Source organism: Phoenix dactylifera, chromosome 18 (genome assembly GCF_009389715.1).
Source record: "Phoenix dactylifera cultivar Barhee BC4 chromosome 18, palm_55x_up_171113_PBpolish2nd_filt_p, whole genome shotgun sequence".
In the NCBI taxonomy this organism is placed as follows: Eukaryota; Viridiplantae; Streptophyta; class Magnoliopsida; order Arecales; family Arecaceae; genus Phoenix; species Phoenix dactylifera.
The window spans coordinates 7,896,012-7,912,347 of NC_052409.1; the positions used below are offsets into that span (position 1 = coordinate 7,896,012).

Below are 16,336 nucleotides of genomic sequence, written 5' to 3' on the forward strand. Positions count from 1 at the left end.
ATTTAAAAGCTTAAGAGTATTTCGAAAAAAAATAACCCAAATTCCAATAGGATTGGACATTTTTTATGTTCTATATAGCTTTTTTTCATAAAATATGAGAATTTTATTTTTTGAGAAATCTACTTTCTCAAAAAAAATTTAAAAAACTGCAATCAAACATAAGGTATTTTTTTTATTTCTTTATTGATCATACTTTTCTTCTTCTCTTCCCGCAAACAAAAAACGAGTCCATAGTGAGCAGTGACTATTGGGTTGCTACAAGGAATGAACAACAACAGCACAAGTATACAAGGAGAGGAATGATGATCTCTTAAATATTAAATAATACATCAATAATTCGGATCCAAAACCAATCAAAATCATTGAATTTAATTAATAAAATCATTACTTCCTAAGTTATGAAAATCCTTCCTATCAAAGTGAAGGAGATACTTAACTAGGGTCCTAAAAGAAGCAGGGCCAGTGACTCCATTGCTAGATCTCATCACAATCGGCATTCTCAAAAATAAAGATGAGTTATCACACAAGGTATGATAGCTAATAAAACTAATATTTTTTGAAAAAAATTTCGAGATGGTATCAGTCCTCATTTCTACCGGTAGCTAATTTAATAACATTAATCTCTAGGGCATCCATTGTGTAGGTGATTAACATTTTTGTAGTTGCTTCTTCTTTGACTTCTTGAAAGAAGCAACATCAACTTTTACAACCATATCTCCTAAATAAATATAGAGTCCAAACCGACTCTCATCTCTTAATAGAGTTCGAAATATGAATTGCCAACTCCCTAATGAATTCTCAAGTATAGCCGATCAAATTATGTCGAAACTATATATTATAATCAAACTTATTAAACTTGAAATGTATTGTTAATCTTTTTTTATTTGCTCAAGGTTTTAGGATCAGTTGACTAGTTAACATGCTATCAGAGCTTAGGTTTACTGGAGATCATAAGTTTGGATTTCTATTTTAGTTATTTTGGTAATTAATCCTGGTTATCTATTATTTTTATTCTTTTTCCTCCACATGCATAGTTGGACCGAACATGAGAAAAGTGTTAACCCCAATATATATTGTTGATCCTTTTTCTATCAGCTTAAGATTTTAGAATAACTTGATTAGTTAACACTATAAATTGTGGCTTCTCTTTTATAATATACAGAGTCTTTTTCATTTTAAAAGAACTCTAGGCATTCTCCTACTCAAAGTTCAAATATATGGAGTGAGTTCTTTTTTCCTATTTTTTATTTCTTTACTTAGTGGGATCACGTAGCTTAGACCCATCTCTCTCTCTCTCTCTCTCTCTCTCACTCAGATATCTTGGATTGGTTGCAGACTTATATCGGATGTGGCCTATATTTTCTAATCCTTCTCCCTTTTTTCTTTTGTATTATTAACATATGGAGGGGAGGGGGGTGGGTGGGAGAGGGGGGAGATATACAAATTTTGCTCACATATTTTCAGAAAACAATAGGACAACAAAGGCATTGGCTAAAAAGTGATAAACAAAAATATGATTTTTTTTTTATTTGCTTTCACAAGCAATTGATCAAGAGCCTGATATGCTTAGTGTGATTTGAAAAAGGAGCATAATATCAATTACTCTAGGTCTTAGAAAATAAATGGTTATAATTTGCATCCCTAGACTTGTAGTCATAGGAGAGCATATGGACAACTCAATCAAATGGATCGTGGTCCATGAGAAGTGTGCCCATCTAGACCAAAAATCATTGCCTTAGTTGATTAGCTTATAAGAGACTTAAATGGGAATATCTAAAAGTAATTTTTTCCCTTTTAGAGCTATTACTCTAACTAGGTATTATTTTTAAATAAAATGGAGTCCACATTAGGCTACATAAACATAAATCCAGAAAAATCAAAGAGCAATTATGTTTTGTAGGAGAGATGAGTTTTTCAGATACATCATAGTCTATTAATGTCCTTACTATGTTAAAGAAAGATAAGATAGTCTTTTCCTAGTTTAATTATTATGATAGGTCCGTTATAATTTATCTAGGAATGTTAGTTTACAATAATAAAAGTCGTATATCAATAGCTAATAATTTTAAGAAAAAAATATTTAGACACCTTCTCTGCTTATATCCAATTTCACTTAGTATCCCTTAATTTTAAAAAGTTTTAAAGTGGTTATTAAAGTTGCTTAATTGTTCAATATGGTCTTGCCATCCATCTTTGTTTACCTGGGACTTTTAGGACTTAAATACCTTTATTTTTGTTGCACTTTTTAATGATGCTATAGTCGAAGATAATGGGGTATTAGCTAATGTTGTGGTCCTTGATCTCCGTGCAACTCATGACCATTGATACACAATGGGAGATGGAGAGGGCGACAATATTGGGTAGGGCGGTCTAGGAGATGCTATAAATGAGAGCAACGACAGTAGTGGGGTGGCAGAGGCGGCAATGGAGAAGAGGAGGTTGGTGATGCGATAGGAGAAGGAGACAATGAGGCGAAGGTTGACGGGAAGGAGGGATGAGAAGAGGAGCTGGTGGGGCTCTGGACCAGATTAGTTGGAAAGAAGGGATGCGGATAATGATGGAGCTTGGAGAGAAGAAAGAGGTGTTCGAAGAGGAGGTGGTGCGATTGGGTAGGGTTTGGAATCGGGTCAGATGAAGAGGAGATGAGGATAGCAATAGGATTTAGAGAGTAAGAGGGGGTGTTGGAAGAGAAGGAGGTCGTGTGAGTAGGTGGAACCCCTATGGGACTCGGGACAAAGTTAGATGGAGAGGAGGGATAAAGGGAATGGATGAGGACAGTGACGAGATTTAAAGAGGAGTTGTTGGAAGAGAAGGAGGCGATGGAAGTGGATGGAGCTCGGAAACTAGTTAGATGAAAATGAGGGATAGAGAGAAGGGATAAGGACTGTGGCAGGATTTAGAGGGGAGGAGGTGTTGAAAGAGGAGAAGGTGGTGAGTGGGGAGGGTTGAGAAGAGGAATAGAGAAGTTAGATAAGTAAGGGCAAAATTATTTTTTATGTCTATGTCTTAACAATGTTAGATGTTGAATGAGGCTTCGGATCATATTGAACCACTTAACTAACTTCAGGGATCATTTTAATTTTTTTTAAACTTAAGGGATATTAAGAAAAACTAGTCCCATGTGTAAGTAATTTTTCCTAATTTTAATATAATTACCATTATATCAATTCAAGTAAATTATCATTATATTATAGTAAAATTTATGAATGCATGGAACTTTCATTTTGTATAACTTTTCTTCTTAATCTAGATTCTTTTTCTTGACTAAAACTTCTAAATCTATGATGCTAATAAGTTTCTCTCTATATAGATCTTTGAATTTATTCAAAAATATCCAAGTTATAATAGGAGAATCCTACCTAAGTCACAAGTCCTAATCTAGTCTAAAGACCATACACTATTTTTCCCTGTTTCCCTCAGATCGATCCTCTTCTTTCTCTCCTTCCCTCTCTATTTTTCCTTCGCAACCAAAACCCAAGCAACGACATGGGTGCAAGTGCATTAGGGCCATTTCCCAAGCAGCCGTATCCAAACGGGCAGCTTCCAAGGTGCTTGTTGTTCAACAAGCATGATAACAAGCTCTCTCACTCAAGAATCCTTCTTTTTTCTTTTAAGATTTTTTTTTACTCATCAATTATTTTGTTCTCTTCTTACGGTTTCAATGAGTAGAAGGATTCTAGAGAAGGAGCTTTAGCTAGTGACAAAGCAACCTGAGCTTTCTCTCATTCACACAATCAATTGTATTCTTTGTATGTATGAATTAATGCTTGAACTTTTTCATCAAAAAAAATTAATATTTGAAATTTCTTTTTGCTTATGGTTATTTTCTAGATTGTATTTGAATTCAGGTTCTGCATCTTTCCAATCATGAAACCTCTGCTGAAGATTACTTCATAATCGATACAGATTACAAATTATAAACTAAGAGCTACTTTGTTCATATATTGATTTATTTCATATAGAATTGTGAAGGGGTTTCAAAATTTAAAATATATATACATATGCATATACACCAAAATATTATATTGTTTATTCTTTCCTATAGTCTCATTTATGGATTCAGAAGAGCTCCAGGTTAGTTCCTCATAAATAGAAAAAAGTTTGATATGTTATAGTATAACAAAAACCAGTATAAAAGTATATGATAATGTAGAGCTTGCCCATCTACGTGGATAACTCAAGTTGCCCAGAATGACTTGATTAGACTCGCCTTGGATATTTATTTCTGTTGTTGTTCTCCATTTTAACTCTGTCGAAGTTGAGGTGTATCCCTTCTATTTGTTTCATCCTCCTTTTCATTTTTGTATGATTGAGTCCATATAAATATGAAATGACATCAATACTTATATTTATCAGTTCCGTTGGTACTCTATTCTGAGGGTTTTCCCTGCGAAGAAATACAACTGCCAAATAAATAGAAGCAAAAAACCAACCCTCTATTATGCAAACATTAGCATTATAAATATTTAGATAAAGTCACTAATGTCCATGAAATATAAATTCTTTACTTAGAGGAGGAAAAAAGTGTACGTTCACGTACAATGCGAGACATAAGCATTCTTCCTTTGTCAATCAGACTGACTCAGCTAGAGAGGAAAAAAAAAAAATCCTATGTCCTGATTGAAGAAATTATTCTTTCTGCATATGATAACAATTCCATCAGCTGTTTATTTCGTTAATTGAATGCCAAATGAGCAATCCTCATTAAAATTACACAATACAAAAAAAAAGAGTTCAGGACATGATATTTAATTCTGATCCTCTCTTTTGTTCATTGCGTTTGGCACATAGTTTTTCTGCTTTTATATGATGACAAGGGGAAAGGTTTGGTTGAGGAGTTCTACATTGTGATAGACATTTGAAAAGGTGGGCTAGTCTTTATTAATTTGGCAAGTGCTCTCAATCATATACTAAATATTTAGCATATGATATATTGGTTTCCGAACACAAAAAAGATAGGTTGGTTCCTTAAAATGCCTTTATATTCTTTTCAACAAGATATAGAATTGAACACCCATATGAAACCTACCTCTACATAGTGCTTGTTTGTCAGTTTTTTATCTATGAAATTTAAATCTGTTTCTAAAGGGCAATCTTAACTCATTGATATTTCACTTCATGGACTTTTATTAAAATATGGTGAATCATCTAATAAATTGAGATGATTTTTGAAGTTCTTGAATCTATTTTTGTTATCATTGTGTCCACCGATTCTCAAACTTTTTCCTAACTTTTCAAAATCTGCTATGGACATCTAGTTATGGAAAATTACAAACTATTGACACTCAACTCTATGAAATATGTCATATTGATATAAAAAAAGACTGAATTTATCAACACTATTGATCAGAGGAGCAAAGTGACACACACAAGTGTTGTTCATCGTAGATGCCAAGAGTTCCATAGAGTTCAAGTTCAGGCTCACGATTTATATTTAATAAATGCATTTTGTTGCACAACTAGACAAGCATTTTTCGGTACTCCCGAAATAAAGCTTTGTTTAGTTTTTTCATCATCAGAAGTACATATGAGATTGCTTTAAGAAGATAATGGTTTTTGTTTGCATATAGCAAAGCCATGCCCCAAATTAGATTTTGATAACATGGATTCAAATATATCCAATGAAATAGCCTTGGTTTTGCAATTGTTGCCAATCTATTCATGCATTAAGACGCAAATATTTACTAATATGTTAAAAATCCTCATACATATAACTATAGTAGCATAAGACTACATATTATTTTGGCTAAATTTGAAGTAAAGACACAATATTTTTTTAAAAAAAATGTTAATTTTTATGAATTGTTATTTTAAACCTTGTGCACCACATGCAAGATTTGCATTTTTAACCATAAATTAAAATTCATAGTCTATGAAGCGCGCGGGCGCACACGCATGCACACGATCACCCAGAGCTATGGACTCAAGCATACATCAGATTGACAAATATGATAACTGAGGCATTACAAATAATTCGCAACCATGAAAAACTTGCGCAGGCTCTTTAGTTACAGTTAAGATAAAATAAAACAATAGCTTCACTATAGCTTGATGAATAGGTCAGCACATTTCAGATGCTTTCTTATATAATCAGATGTTTTCTTGCATAAAATCAGGAAATAGTTCGATGATGCACTCTCACTGCAACAGCTTTGCTCTTGCCAAAGCATCTCCATGAACAGCATGAAGAAACCACCACCCATGAGCCGTTTCATGATATGACAAGCCACATAAAACATTATGGTTTGTGAATTTTAAAGCCAAAGACTCTTGGAACATATCGCTGCGATGGCTTCTGTGGCTTCAGGTGTCCATACGTCATCAGGAACAAGTGAGGAAATGTGGTACCGAAGTAAGCTCCATCAACATCTACAGAGTGTCAAGAAAAATCTCGCAAAAGAAAGCCAAAACTAGAAGAGCAAGCTCTGGTGTATTCAGTTATATTGAGGTTCATGATGTTCAGATAAAAAATAAGACTTTACCAAAAGCAGTTCAACGCAGAGTTGCCTGCATTATATGTTGTTGAAAGTTATAGAGCATGGCTGTGGAGGTTTACTGGTTTAAAAGGAAGTCAAAACCATAATGGACATGTTGGACTGGCGTTCATGTTAACTGAAGCCTCAAAAGGAAGTTATAGAGCATGCGTGTGCATGCACATATGTGCGCTTAAATCCTATTGGTACTATCAAAGTCTTAATTCCACCACTGCAAAATCAATGATGCAATTTAAATGGAGAAACCATATCTTGGATCATGATCTACAACATTTAACATAAAAATCATATATTTTCAACATTTACTTAGGTATCAAAGTGAATGCAAAATGGGCAAATGACCTGGTACATTAATATGTTTTGGTTTAGAAGAACTCGACTGACATTTGACTCAGTTTAAAATGTGTATATTATGGTCTTACCATATAAGCATAACAACTTTATTGCTAACAATTTATATCTTATTCACTTTGATTCAAAGGTAAGATACATAGGAAAAACATTTTTCTAAAAAAATCTAAAATGCTGTAAATTATGATTAGTGATGTAGATCCTCAGCTCAGATTGCCTATCATTAATTTCATGCTAATAGGGCTCCAATCCTACAGCAAGGATTCAACTTTCATGTATGGTGTTAGTTTGTGAGGGTGTGTAAAAACATTTATTTCTTAATGCAGAGTGTGAAAGTTCAAAGAGTTGCTAAATTGAAAGGATACTGCCTTGGTACTTGGATCTTGGATAGTATATATCTTCACATTTTGAACAATAGATTTTCACAGTACTGGATCGAGAAATGTCTGATTGCCCAACTGGAAGGCATGGTTGACCGCAGCAATATACTCTAGGGCATCTTCCAAAATCATAATTCTTGTACTTTTCTGACTGCAATAATTTTCCACTTAAAATAGTTATTTTCAAGCCAAAAATTTTTAAAGAAAAAAAAATGAACTATGGTAAACAGCACTCATCAAAGCCAAGAGAAAGCTTACCATTGCAGCCATCCCTTTACTGGTTAAAATGTATCTTACATGAATCAGACCATATAACATCTCTGCTGCTGACTCAACCAACTCATTTTGTTCCTCGGTAAACATATCACCTGTGCATTTGGATGACCATAACCAATCAATGTTACTAGACCGCAAATAATCCAGATAAAAGAACTATGGTACATGCAATCCGCTAGACCTAAAGTGCCTGATTGATTTTCAGAAGAAATTAACTTATTATCTTAAACAGGTAGTGCATCCATAAGATTTCAAAGGTCTAGGAAACAGCCACATGTTCAAAGAGGCGATCCATATTAAGTGTTAAGAAACCAGCAATGTAAAAACTTAAGAAACATGTCTGTGCTTCAGGAAAGCACATAAAGCCTTACGATTAACTAGCTAATCCATATATCTCAAATTAGAGAAAATATTCAATGTCAACAAATTGATGTATAACATTTTTCAGTATTATGTGCGTGTATGCATGTGTGCCTACATACAAGCATCTCCCTCTCTCTCTCTCTCTTTCCCCCCCCCCCCCCCCCCCCCCCCCCCTTTTCTCCTTTCTCTCGATCTCTCATACTGTGTGCATAAATAGATAGATATATAGATGTATAGATAAAGCTAGAACATTTTTGGGAGCACTTGGCCTTAGGTGCTTCCAAATAAAAATCGCTGGATAGACCTTTCGAAATACACTTTTGGGAGCACTTGGCCTTAGGTTCTTCCCAATAAAAATCACTGAAAAGACCTTTCGAAATAAAAATCCACACCACTGATCATGCTCTATAACATCTAAATTAGCTAGAAGCCAAAATCACGTACTTTTGAGGTCTTCTACCCATGCATCAAATAGATACAAAATTGACAATGTTACAAATATGATGTCATCTTTACTTAAATAAGTTAGCTTTTAACTTGGACGTATTTTACATCATGTAGATAAAGATCAATGACTGGATTTTTCAAATTATATAATCAATACTATACTTTCTCACTAACTATATAGCTATCATTCATTATGCGCCAACTTGATACATAGGTAAGGTACCTTCAGTATAAATTACTTTTGAGTTTCTAGCCAATTAAAACATCATACATCATGATTAATGGTGTTGATTCATTGGAGAAGTCTATAATCGGCTTTCATAAGGAAGCATTTTGGGCCACATGCTCTCAAAATGCATCTAGCTTTCCATACACAAACATCTACATGCAATGGAATAGAACATAAAATGCATGTTTGATTTTCATAAGAAATTGGCTTATCATCTTAAAATTTATAATGCATCATAAAGACAGGTTCAAAGGTCTAGAAATAGCAACATGTTCACGTAAATGATTCCAAAAAAAAGTTAAAAACACCAGGAATGCAAAAATTAAGAAAAAGATTTGTGTTTTAGGGAAATAATAACAAGCTAATCCATATATCACAAACCAGAGAATGTATTAATTTTTTTAATGTGTATACTTCAACCAAGCTCCTTTAAGTAACACTGTATACTAGAAAAAGTTTGTTTGGTTATCACCATGTTCAAGACTTTTACAAGCAATAGTACTATCAGAAGCATAACAAGAAATATGATTGTTCATCCGTGGCTCTTGTAAGTTGCACCACATATTGCCTTTCAAATTGTTTTGTCAGGAAAAGCCAAAAGTGGAAATGAAACTAAACCTGCAATACATTGTTCGAAATACGGGTCCTAGTATAGTAATATATGGATTATGGACCTCTGTAAGGCACGAAATTATTGCAAGGAAGTGGGTGTAAGGGAAGAAAAACGAAGTTTTCACATTCACACTGAACAAATGCAACTGACAGTATGCATGGAAATCAGTTCCCAAGGCTTCATATTGAGAGGGAAACACTACAGTAACAACTGACACAAGGAGAGAAGAAACATTGACATGGGACATAATACTAGAGTCTGCAATGGCATCTATCTTGAAAATAGAATTATTACCAGGAAAAGTCCTCCCAGGACAAATATGCATTCCTCATTACTGGTACCATTCTGAACAGTGTTTCCAAAATGTACTTTTTAAAAGAAGAAATTATAAAAATATTTCAGTAAAATTATATAAGTTTATGCTTGATTTGAATGCACAGAAAAGATAAATAGTTCCCCTTTCATTCTACAGTATTAATTTAAAAAAAGAAATGTCATACAAGATATTTTACTAAAGTATAGGCATATGTTCATCAATCATTTGCCTGACATGTTTTGCATGTCATAAACACATAAGCACAATATGTTGGTTTCCTTATCTTTGACAACATACACCTCAAGAAAGACCTAATTTATTGAAAATTGTAAGCATGATATGAAGGAGATCCCCTCATGTAATAATCATTTCAGTGTGAAGAGAACCAGTATAAGAGTCTATTGATTACTCCAAAGAGAAACTAGAATTAAGGATAACGATAGCATAGCTTAAGCATACAACATATCCTGAAGGTTTCTTCATCAATTAAAGATCCCATATGCTACTGTTGTTTGTCATACACTAAAGCATGGGGATAACTGAACTAGCAACATAACAAAAAGAAGACACCTAACATAAGAAAAGATTCTCGCCAATATCATTAACTGTGCACATCATATCATGAACAACTGATTTAAATTTTATATTAAAAAACACAAAGGAAAGCCAACTTTCAACAGCAAATTGTCTAAAATGAACACTAAAAATTTAAGTGGTGGTAATATGTTTCCCCCCTGCCGACCATGCCATCAATAGGGGTGGTAATTCATGACCTAACCTATCAATCCAACCCACAAACGATCTGCTTTAAGCAAGTTTGGGTTTGACCTAAATGGGTTTGGATCATAAACAGGTCAACCTATCTAAACCTATTTATTAAATGAGTTGGATTCAAATTTAGACCTTTGATCTATTTTAACCCATTTTGACCTATTCAATAATTAGATCGGATCATGAATTGACCCATTTAACTTGTTTAAGAGCTGTCCGTTTAAAACATTCTTAACCTGTTTCTGTCCTATTTAACCAATTTAAATCCATTAAATCCGTTAAAAAACCACTTAACCTATTCAACTAGTTTAACTTGACTTGACCTATTTAATAAACATATTATGCGGATTAGGTCGCGTTATTTGTTTAATAAGCAAGTTGGGTTCAGATCTAAATTTTTGACTTGTTTAATAAATAGGTCAAGTTTGGGTTGACAAATTTTTGATCCGACCTAGAAACAACCCGAGCAATATCTGACCCAACCCGCATTCCACCCGACCCGACACAATTGCCACCCCTAGCCACAAATAGCAACGTCAGGTACGAATCTAACGATAAGAACACTAGAGCAATAAAATAACCAAGCAACCAGTCCTATGACTAATATGCAGGGTAGAGCAACAAATATGTCTCCAGGTGACCTAAAATATACTCTCCACTATGCACATCACATGATGTGGTACCTCAAAAATAGCATGGTACAGACATCTCATTACTTAAAAGGGGGGAGCATCTAGAAACCTTGCTTCTGGTGATAATAGCATTACCTATCCTCCTAAGCGATCACCTTATATTGAGATGGTAAATTATCAAGCTCTATTTTAATTAATACATCTATACAACTCGGAACCACACCCGCTCCTGCTCCCATTCCAGCTACTATTTTACAGCCTAAGTTATGAGAAGTTGCTGTAGCTTATGAAATTTAGGAATGGAAAACAGTGGCACATCCCTGATTATATATTATTCCAGGCATGGGTTTGGGGCCTGGCATGTCCAAGATTTTGGATTTGCTATGCCCAAGCCCAGTTAATTTTAGCCTTAAATTGATGGTATAGTGTAGAGATAGAATTTACTTTCACTTTCTTTTGTTTGATGTATGTAGGAGGTAAGAAACCTCCTAAAGGTTCAAGAGCATGCTTGTAACAAAATTTTAAAGAAAGGCGAAGGCCCATCTTTTCTAGAGGATGCACATTTCTATGCTAGTGGATTCTCTACACTTCACATGCAATAGGCCCAAACCCTACCCTTGCTCAAACATTCTCATTTCTAACCCTTTCTTTATTCAACCAAACAGACATCTCATCATTCACATTTCTCACTATGGTATCTCGATGAATTTTCTACCACTTCATCTTCAATAGGCCCAACCCATACACTTGCTATAGCCCTTTCTTTGTTCAACCACATAGAAATCTTATCATTCCTGTTTCTCACTATGTTAATTAAATGTGGTTGCTTAACTAGCATTAAACAGATATGATGCCATAAAATTTTCCCTTACGTTGCTTAAGGGTAGCAAATAGTGGGTCGAGTCAAGTTTAGGTTGGGTCAAAAAAAAATGTTTTAATGCATGCCTGGCTCATTTATAATCAGGTAGATAGGAGTATACCAATATCCAACCCATTTTATTTTATAGAGACTCGAGCCCAACCCACCAACCCAAGTATCTCGCCACTTAATAGTCATAATACAACTATAAATGAAAATGTAATAGGCTCAATAAGATGAGACCTAGGTTTTAGCCATCAAAATACGAAAATGACAGAGGAGAGGCAATTAAAGTGGAGGAGAAAATAGGATAAGTCTTGAAGATGCTATTGACCTTACTTTTTTCTTCAATGTGATTTGTCCTTTCCTTCTTAACCATTAAACGCACTACCTTCTTAATGATCCACTATCCTAGGATCCAGGACTAGATTTTAAGAATTTGTCCCAAGGTTCGTCATCCTGTTAATGGACCTCATACCGGTACTATAATGATATGGTGTTGGGACACCCAATACAGGGTTCAACATATCGAGACTCAGTACACCCTCCATACCAAGTCTCAGGTCAATACTAGTATGGTACGGTAAGTTCGGTATAGCGTGATATGCAACGTATGGTGAACCTTGATGCGCATATTCCTTAGAAACTTTGATGCTTCACTCAGCAAATCAGATCGCTGGCTAATTCCACTTATGTGGTAGTTTCTCATATATTTAGAGAAAACAATTTGGTTGCGAATCACATGGAAAATCTGGCTTATTATACCTAATTATGTGTTGTTTTTAGTCCTTCTAGCTTTCTTCCAGCTAGTAGAAAAGGCTCTCCAAAGATTGGATCAAATGGGTTGTCAACACCTTAGACTCAAATTTTTTGTAAGATTTCCTATCAGTAATCCTCTGAGATTTCTATTTTCCTTTTCTTCTTCTTTATATTTCTATTTTTCTGTGTGGATCTTTATATTTTTTTTAATCTAATAAACCGCTAAGGATCCATGACACATCCCACCCCAAATAAAGGTGATTTTAAAAAAAAATGGATGAGTAATAAATAAATGCGGATCGAGCACCTACAGGCTAGGGGAAGATCAACCAAGAATAATATAAGAGCATGGTTAGAACGATTAAATTACCATATAAAACTGCAAAATCCAAACCAAAATGATTCCATTTGAACCCAAAATGATTCAGAATTGAATTCCTTGTGATATTTTCTTCATTTTTTTCATTGCTTGAGATGGAAAAAAGTGTTTCCTCTAATTAAACTTAGATACTACAAGTTCAGACTTCTGAGAATATTTGGAAGCAATGCAACATTCCAAAAGCAATTTAGAGAATTAGTTTGCTATAAGTTCAGTCATGTTAAAGCTGAAGTCATAAACATTTCAGCTTTTCTTGTATGCATAAATTTATAATTACAATTCAGTTGTTTCAGAATGGAAGCATCAAAACAATGCAGCCAATGGTTCTAGATATTATGATAATCTTTAGAGTTGTGCCTAATTTATTATTTAAGAAGTTCTTAAATTTTCCTATTGATTTGCTGATTCCTAATTCCAAGTTGACAAATTGGATTTTTTTTAATAACAAAATCAAAGCTTCCAAAACAAAAGTTAACACCACTGAAGCTGCCAGCAAAGAAAATCAAAACTAAGTTTCTAAACTTTATGGTAAATTACCCAAGTCCTGAGCAGCCAACTTTTCTCCGGCAATGCAAATGAAGGCATTATGGGACGTGATACATGGAAATTTTATCTAGCTATCACTTGTATTGTTGTGAGCAAGGTTTGAGACATGCTTGCTTCTCTTTTTCTTCTTTTGTGTGTGTGTGCGTGCGTAAGTGGGAGCTGCCTTGATTTGGAGAAATCAATGAACCAAAAAAACTATATATTCAAAAACTTAAAAGGACTAAAGATTAAAAATGTAAATAGTGCTGAGCAGTGGTAAAACATGAAGCAACAAGGTACTTAACATTTTCAAGAAGTACCAAATATTCTCAAAAATGGAGAAGCTACTAAGTAAAAAGAATTCATTGGATATTCATATTTCATGTTATATGAGCAATATTATACCATTGTGCCAAAGTCCTTCATAAAGACCACAGGTAAAGTTATGCTTACCATGAGAGGATTCAACATCCAAAATCAGATCCAGAGCATAGTCATAGTAAGGAACTTGGCTGCTTAACCCACAAAGGTTAAAGTCATCTTGTATGTACTCATCATCAACTTCACAAAAGAACTCGTTCCCTCTTAGATTACAGAACCATGAAATCCAAGATGTGTCATCGCCATCAGAACCACTAAGATCTGACTCTTCATTGTCTGTTTCAGATTCTTCTGTATAAAAAGAATGGAAAAGGCAGAAGCATATTTAAAATGATTGTAAGACTGCTAAAGAGGGGCAGCATTGACACATTTTAGAGAACAGAACCTGAACACATAGAACAGATGCGAAAAAGGATTATACATATAAATATATATGTATAAGAAAAAAAGTAGTAAAAGGAAAATTACCAAAACTTCAGCACATGAAATCACACATCAATTTGTACCACATTCAGAACAAAATCATCACAGCTTCAAGAGAACACTAATGGCTGCAAATCTTAATTGGGACTGGAGAATAAGATCACATGATTTATTTCAGATAACTGAAAGTCATGGTTCATCATTGGCTTCCAAAATCTTACACAATGATGCCAAAGTCTAAAGCTTTTCATCATTTAAGTCATTTTTCAAAAAGAAATCAAGCACGTAGACTTCTCATTTTGCTATCAAACAAATTAAAAGTTATCTAAATTTATGCAATAAATGAAGTTCAGCTCCTAATCTTTAATGAACCTGGATCATCCTTGGTATGCACTCTCAATTACAAAAGTTCTGACAGATATTCTCAGCATATACTATGAGTTTACCAGTAACATAGATGAGCCCTTATAAAAGCATTGTCTGAGGATTCCAGCAAAAACTAATATGACCAATAACTATAGACTTCTTCGTCAGACTGCTATGTTATCTCCTCACAAGCTTATGAGTGCGGCCAAGATTGTACTTTTTGACAATTCAAAGCAACCAATTACATCAAAAATTAACACTTTCAGTATAAACTACTTCCAATTGCCCGAAGTAACCGCTTGACCAATCCAAATGGCGAAATAGCAAAAGAATTACATAGAAAAAGATCCAGCCCAAGTCAGCAGCTATCCATATGATTTCCTTTCAAAAGTTCACATTTTGTGTCCAAAAACATTATATTGACATGCATAAAAATGAGGGACAACAATAGAGAGTAGGAAAAAATATCTTCCGCTGGAGAATATCAACCATTACTACAAAATTAACAATAAAAGTAAAATCAAAAGAACCCCAAAAGGCAAGAAGATTGAGATTTTAAGAAGAAAAAAAAACGAAGTAGAAAAACACTTACCATCGGAGCATTTGTTCTTGGAAAGAGGGACAGACCGCTGGTCCCGATAGTGGTCCAGCTGCTTTCCAGCAGAGGTGGACGGCACGGAGAGCCGCTCCTTCTCCCTCCCGGTCAACCCACGAGAAGTCGACGGCGATGACTTCTCCAGGTGCTTGTCTAAGGCATCATTGATCCGCTTCCGATCGAGGGGTCCGATCTCCAACTTCGACCCGCTCACTCCTCGATCCCTGTACATATCTTCCCCCCCAATATACCCACTTTACCCTTCGGACCAGCTCAATCGACTCGCCCCAACATACCGAACAACAACAAAATCAAAAATTTCGAACCCTAGACCGCCCAAGAAGCCGATTAGAGAACAATATAGGAGAAAAGCCTTGGAATGGAAAGAAAACAAGAAAAATTACGGATTTAATGGCGAAGATCCCTCGATTCATAAAAAAGGGGGAAAATCGACGTAGAAGCCCTAGATTCTGGGATAGACAGAGGAGGAGAGGGGAGAAGGTAGAGTTTGGAACCGCTAGGGTTTCATTCTCAGGGAAAGCGAGGAAAGGAGGAAGAGAGTGGACGAGGATGAGAAGGGGAGGGAGGGAGAGACACGAGCTCGCCTGATTTGGCGGCTCAAATGGCCGCCGAGAGAGCACGAGAACAAGAAGGAGAGAAGGTAGAGTTTGGAATCGCTAGGGTTTCATTCTGAGGGAAATAGAGGAGAGGAGGACGAGAAGGGGAGGGAGGGAGAGAGAGAGAGAGAGAGAGAGAGACAAGAGCTCGCTGGATTTGGGGGATCGAATGGCCGCGGAGGGAGCACGAGAACAAAGAAGGGGAGAAGAAGGAAGATGGGTAATATGGAAATTTTTGAGGGTGTTATGGTTAAAGGGACGTCCCGGATTCCCCCGATATTTTTCTCAAGAATGCCGAATTCCGTTGATGGGAGAGTCTAAAACCAACCACTGGGGATTGGTTTCTGCCCAAGGTTCGGTTAAACCTAGAAAACAACCTTTGGCTTGTTTTCGTATTGTCGCTTTGAATTGAAATTTGAACATTGATGTTACTTCATGTACTAGTCAAGGATCTGTTGTTCAAACATATATTCTAGTTAATCAAAACTATCCAAGATTTTATTTTTTTAGTTGTTATGAAAATTCTATCAACATATTGCTTGAATGGGCTTATGAATTTG

The 16,336-nt window shown here is 35.1% G+C and overlaps 1 protein-coding gene across 1 annotated transcript; it reads right to left on the bottom strand.

The window, feature by feature from the left end:
• Positions 1-5,920: 5,920 nt before the first annotated feature.
• LOC103716340 (casein kinase II subunit beta-1-like) lies at positions 5,921-15,997 on the bottom strand. The gene is made up of 5 exons (XM_008804298.4): positions 15,157-15,997; positions 13,848-14,066; positions 7,484-7,593; positions 7,211-7,376; positions 5,921-6,369 (listed from the first exon to the last, which is right to left on the bottom strand). Exons 1-5 carry the CDS (start codon positions 15,389-15,391, stop codon positions 6,239-6,241), a joined length of 861 nt encoding a protein of 286 aa, XP_008802520.2. The 5' UTR covers positions 15,392-15,997; the 3' UTR covers positions 5,921-6,238.
• Positions 15,998-16,336: the final 339 nt, after the last annotated feature.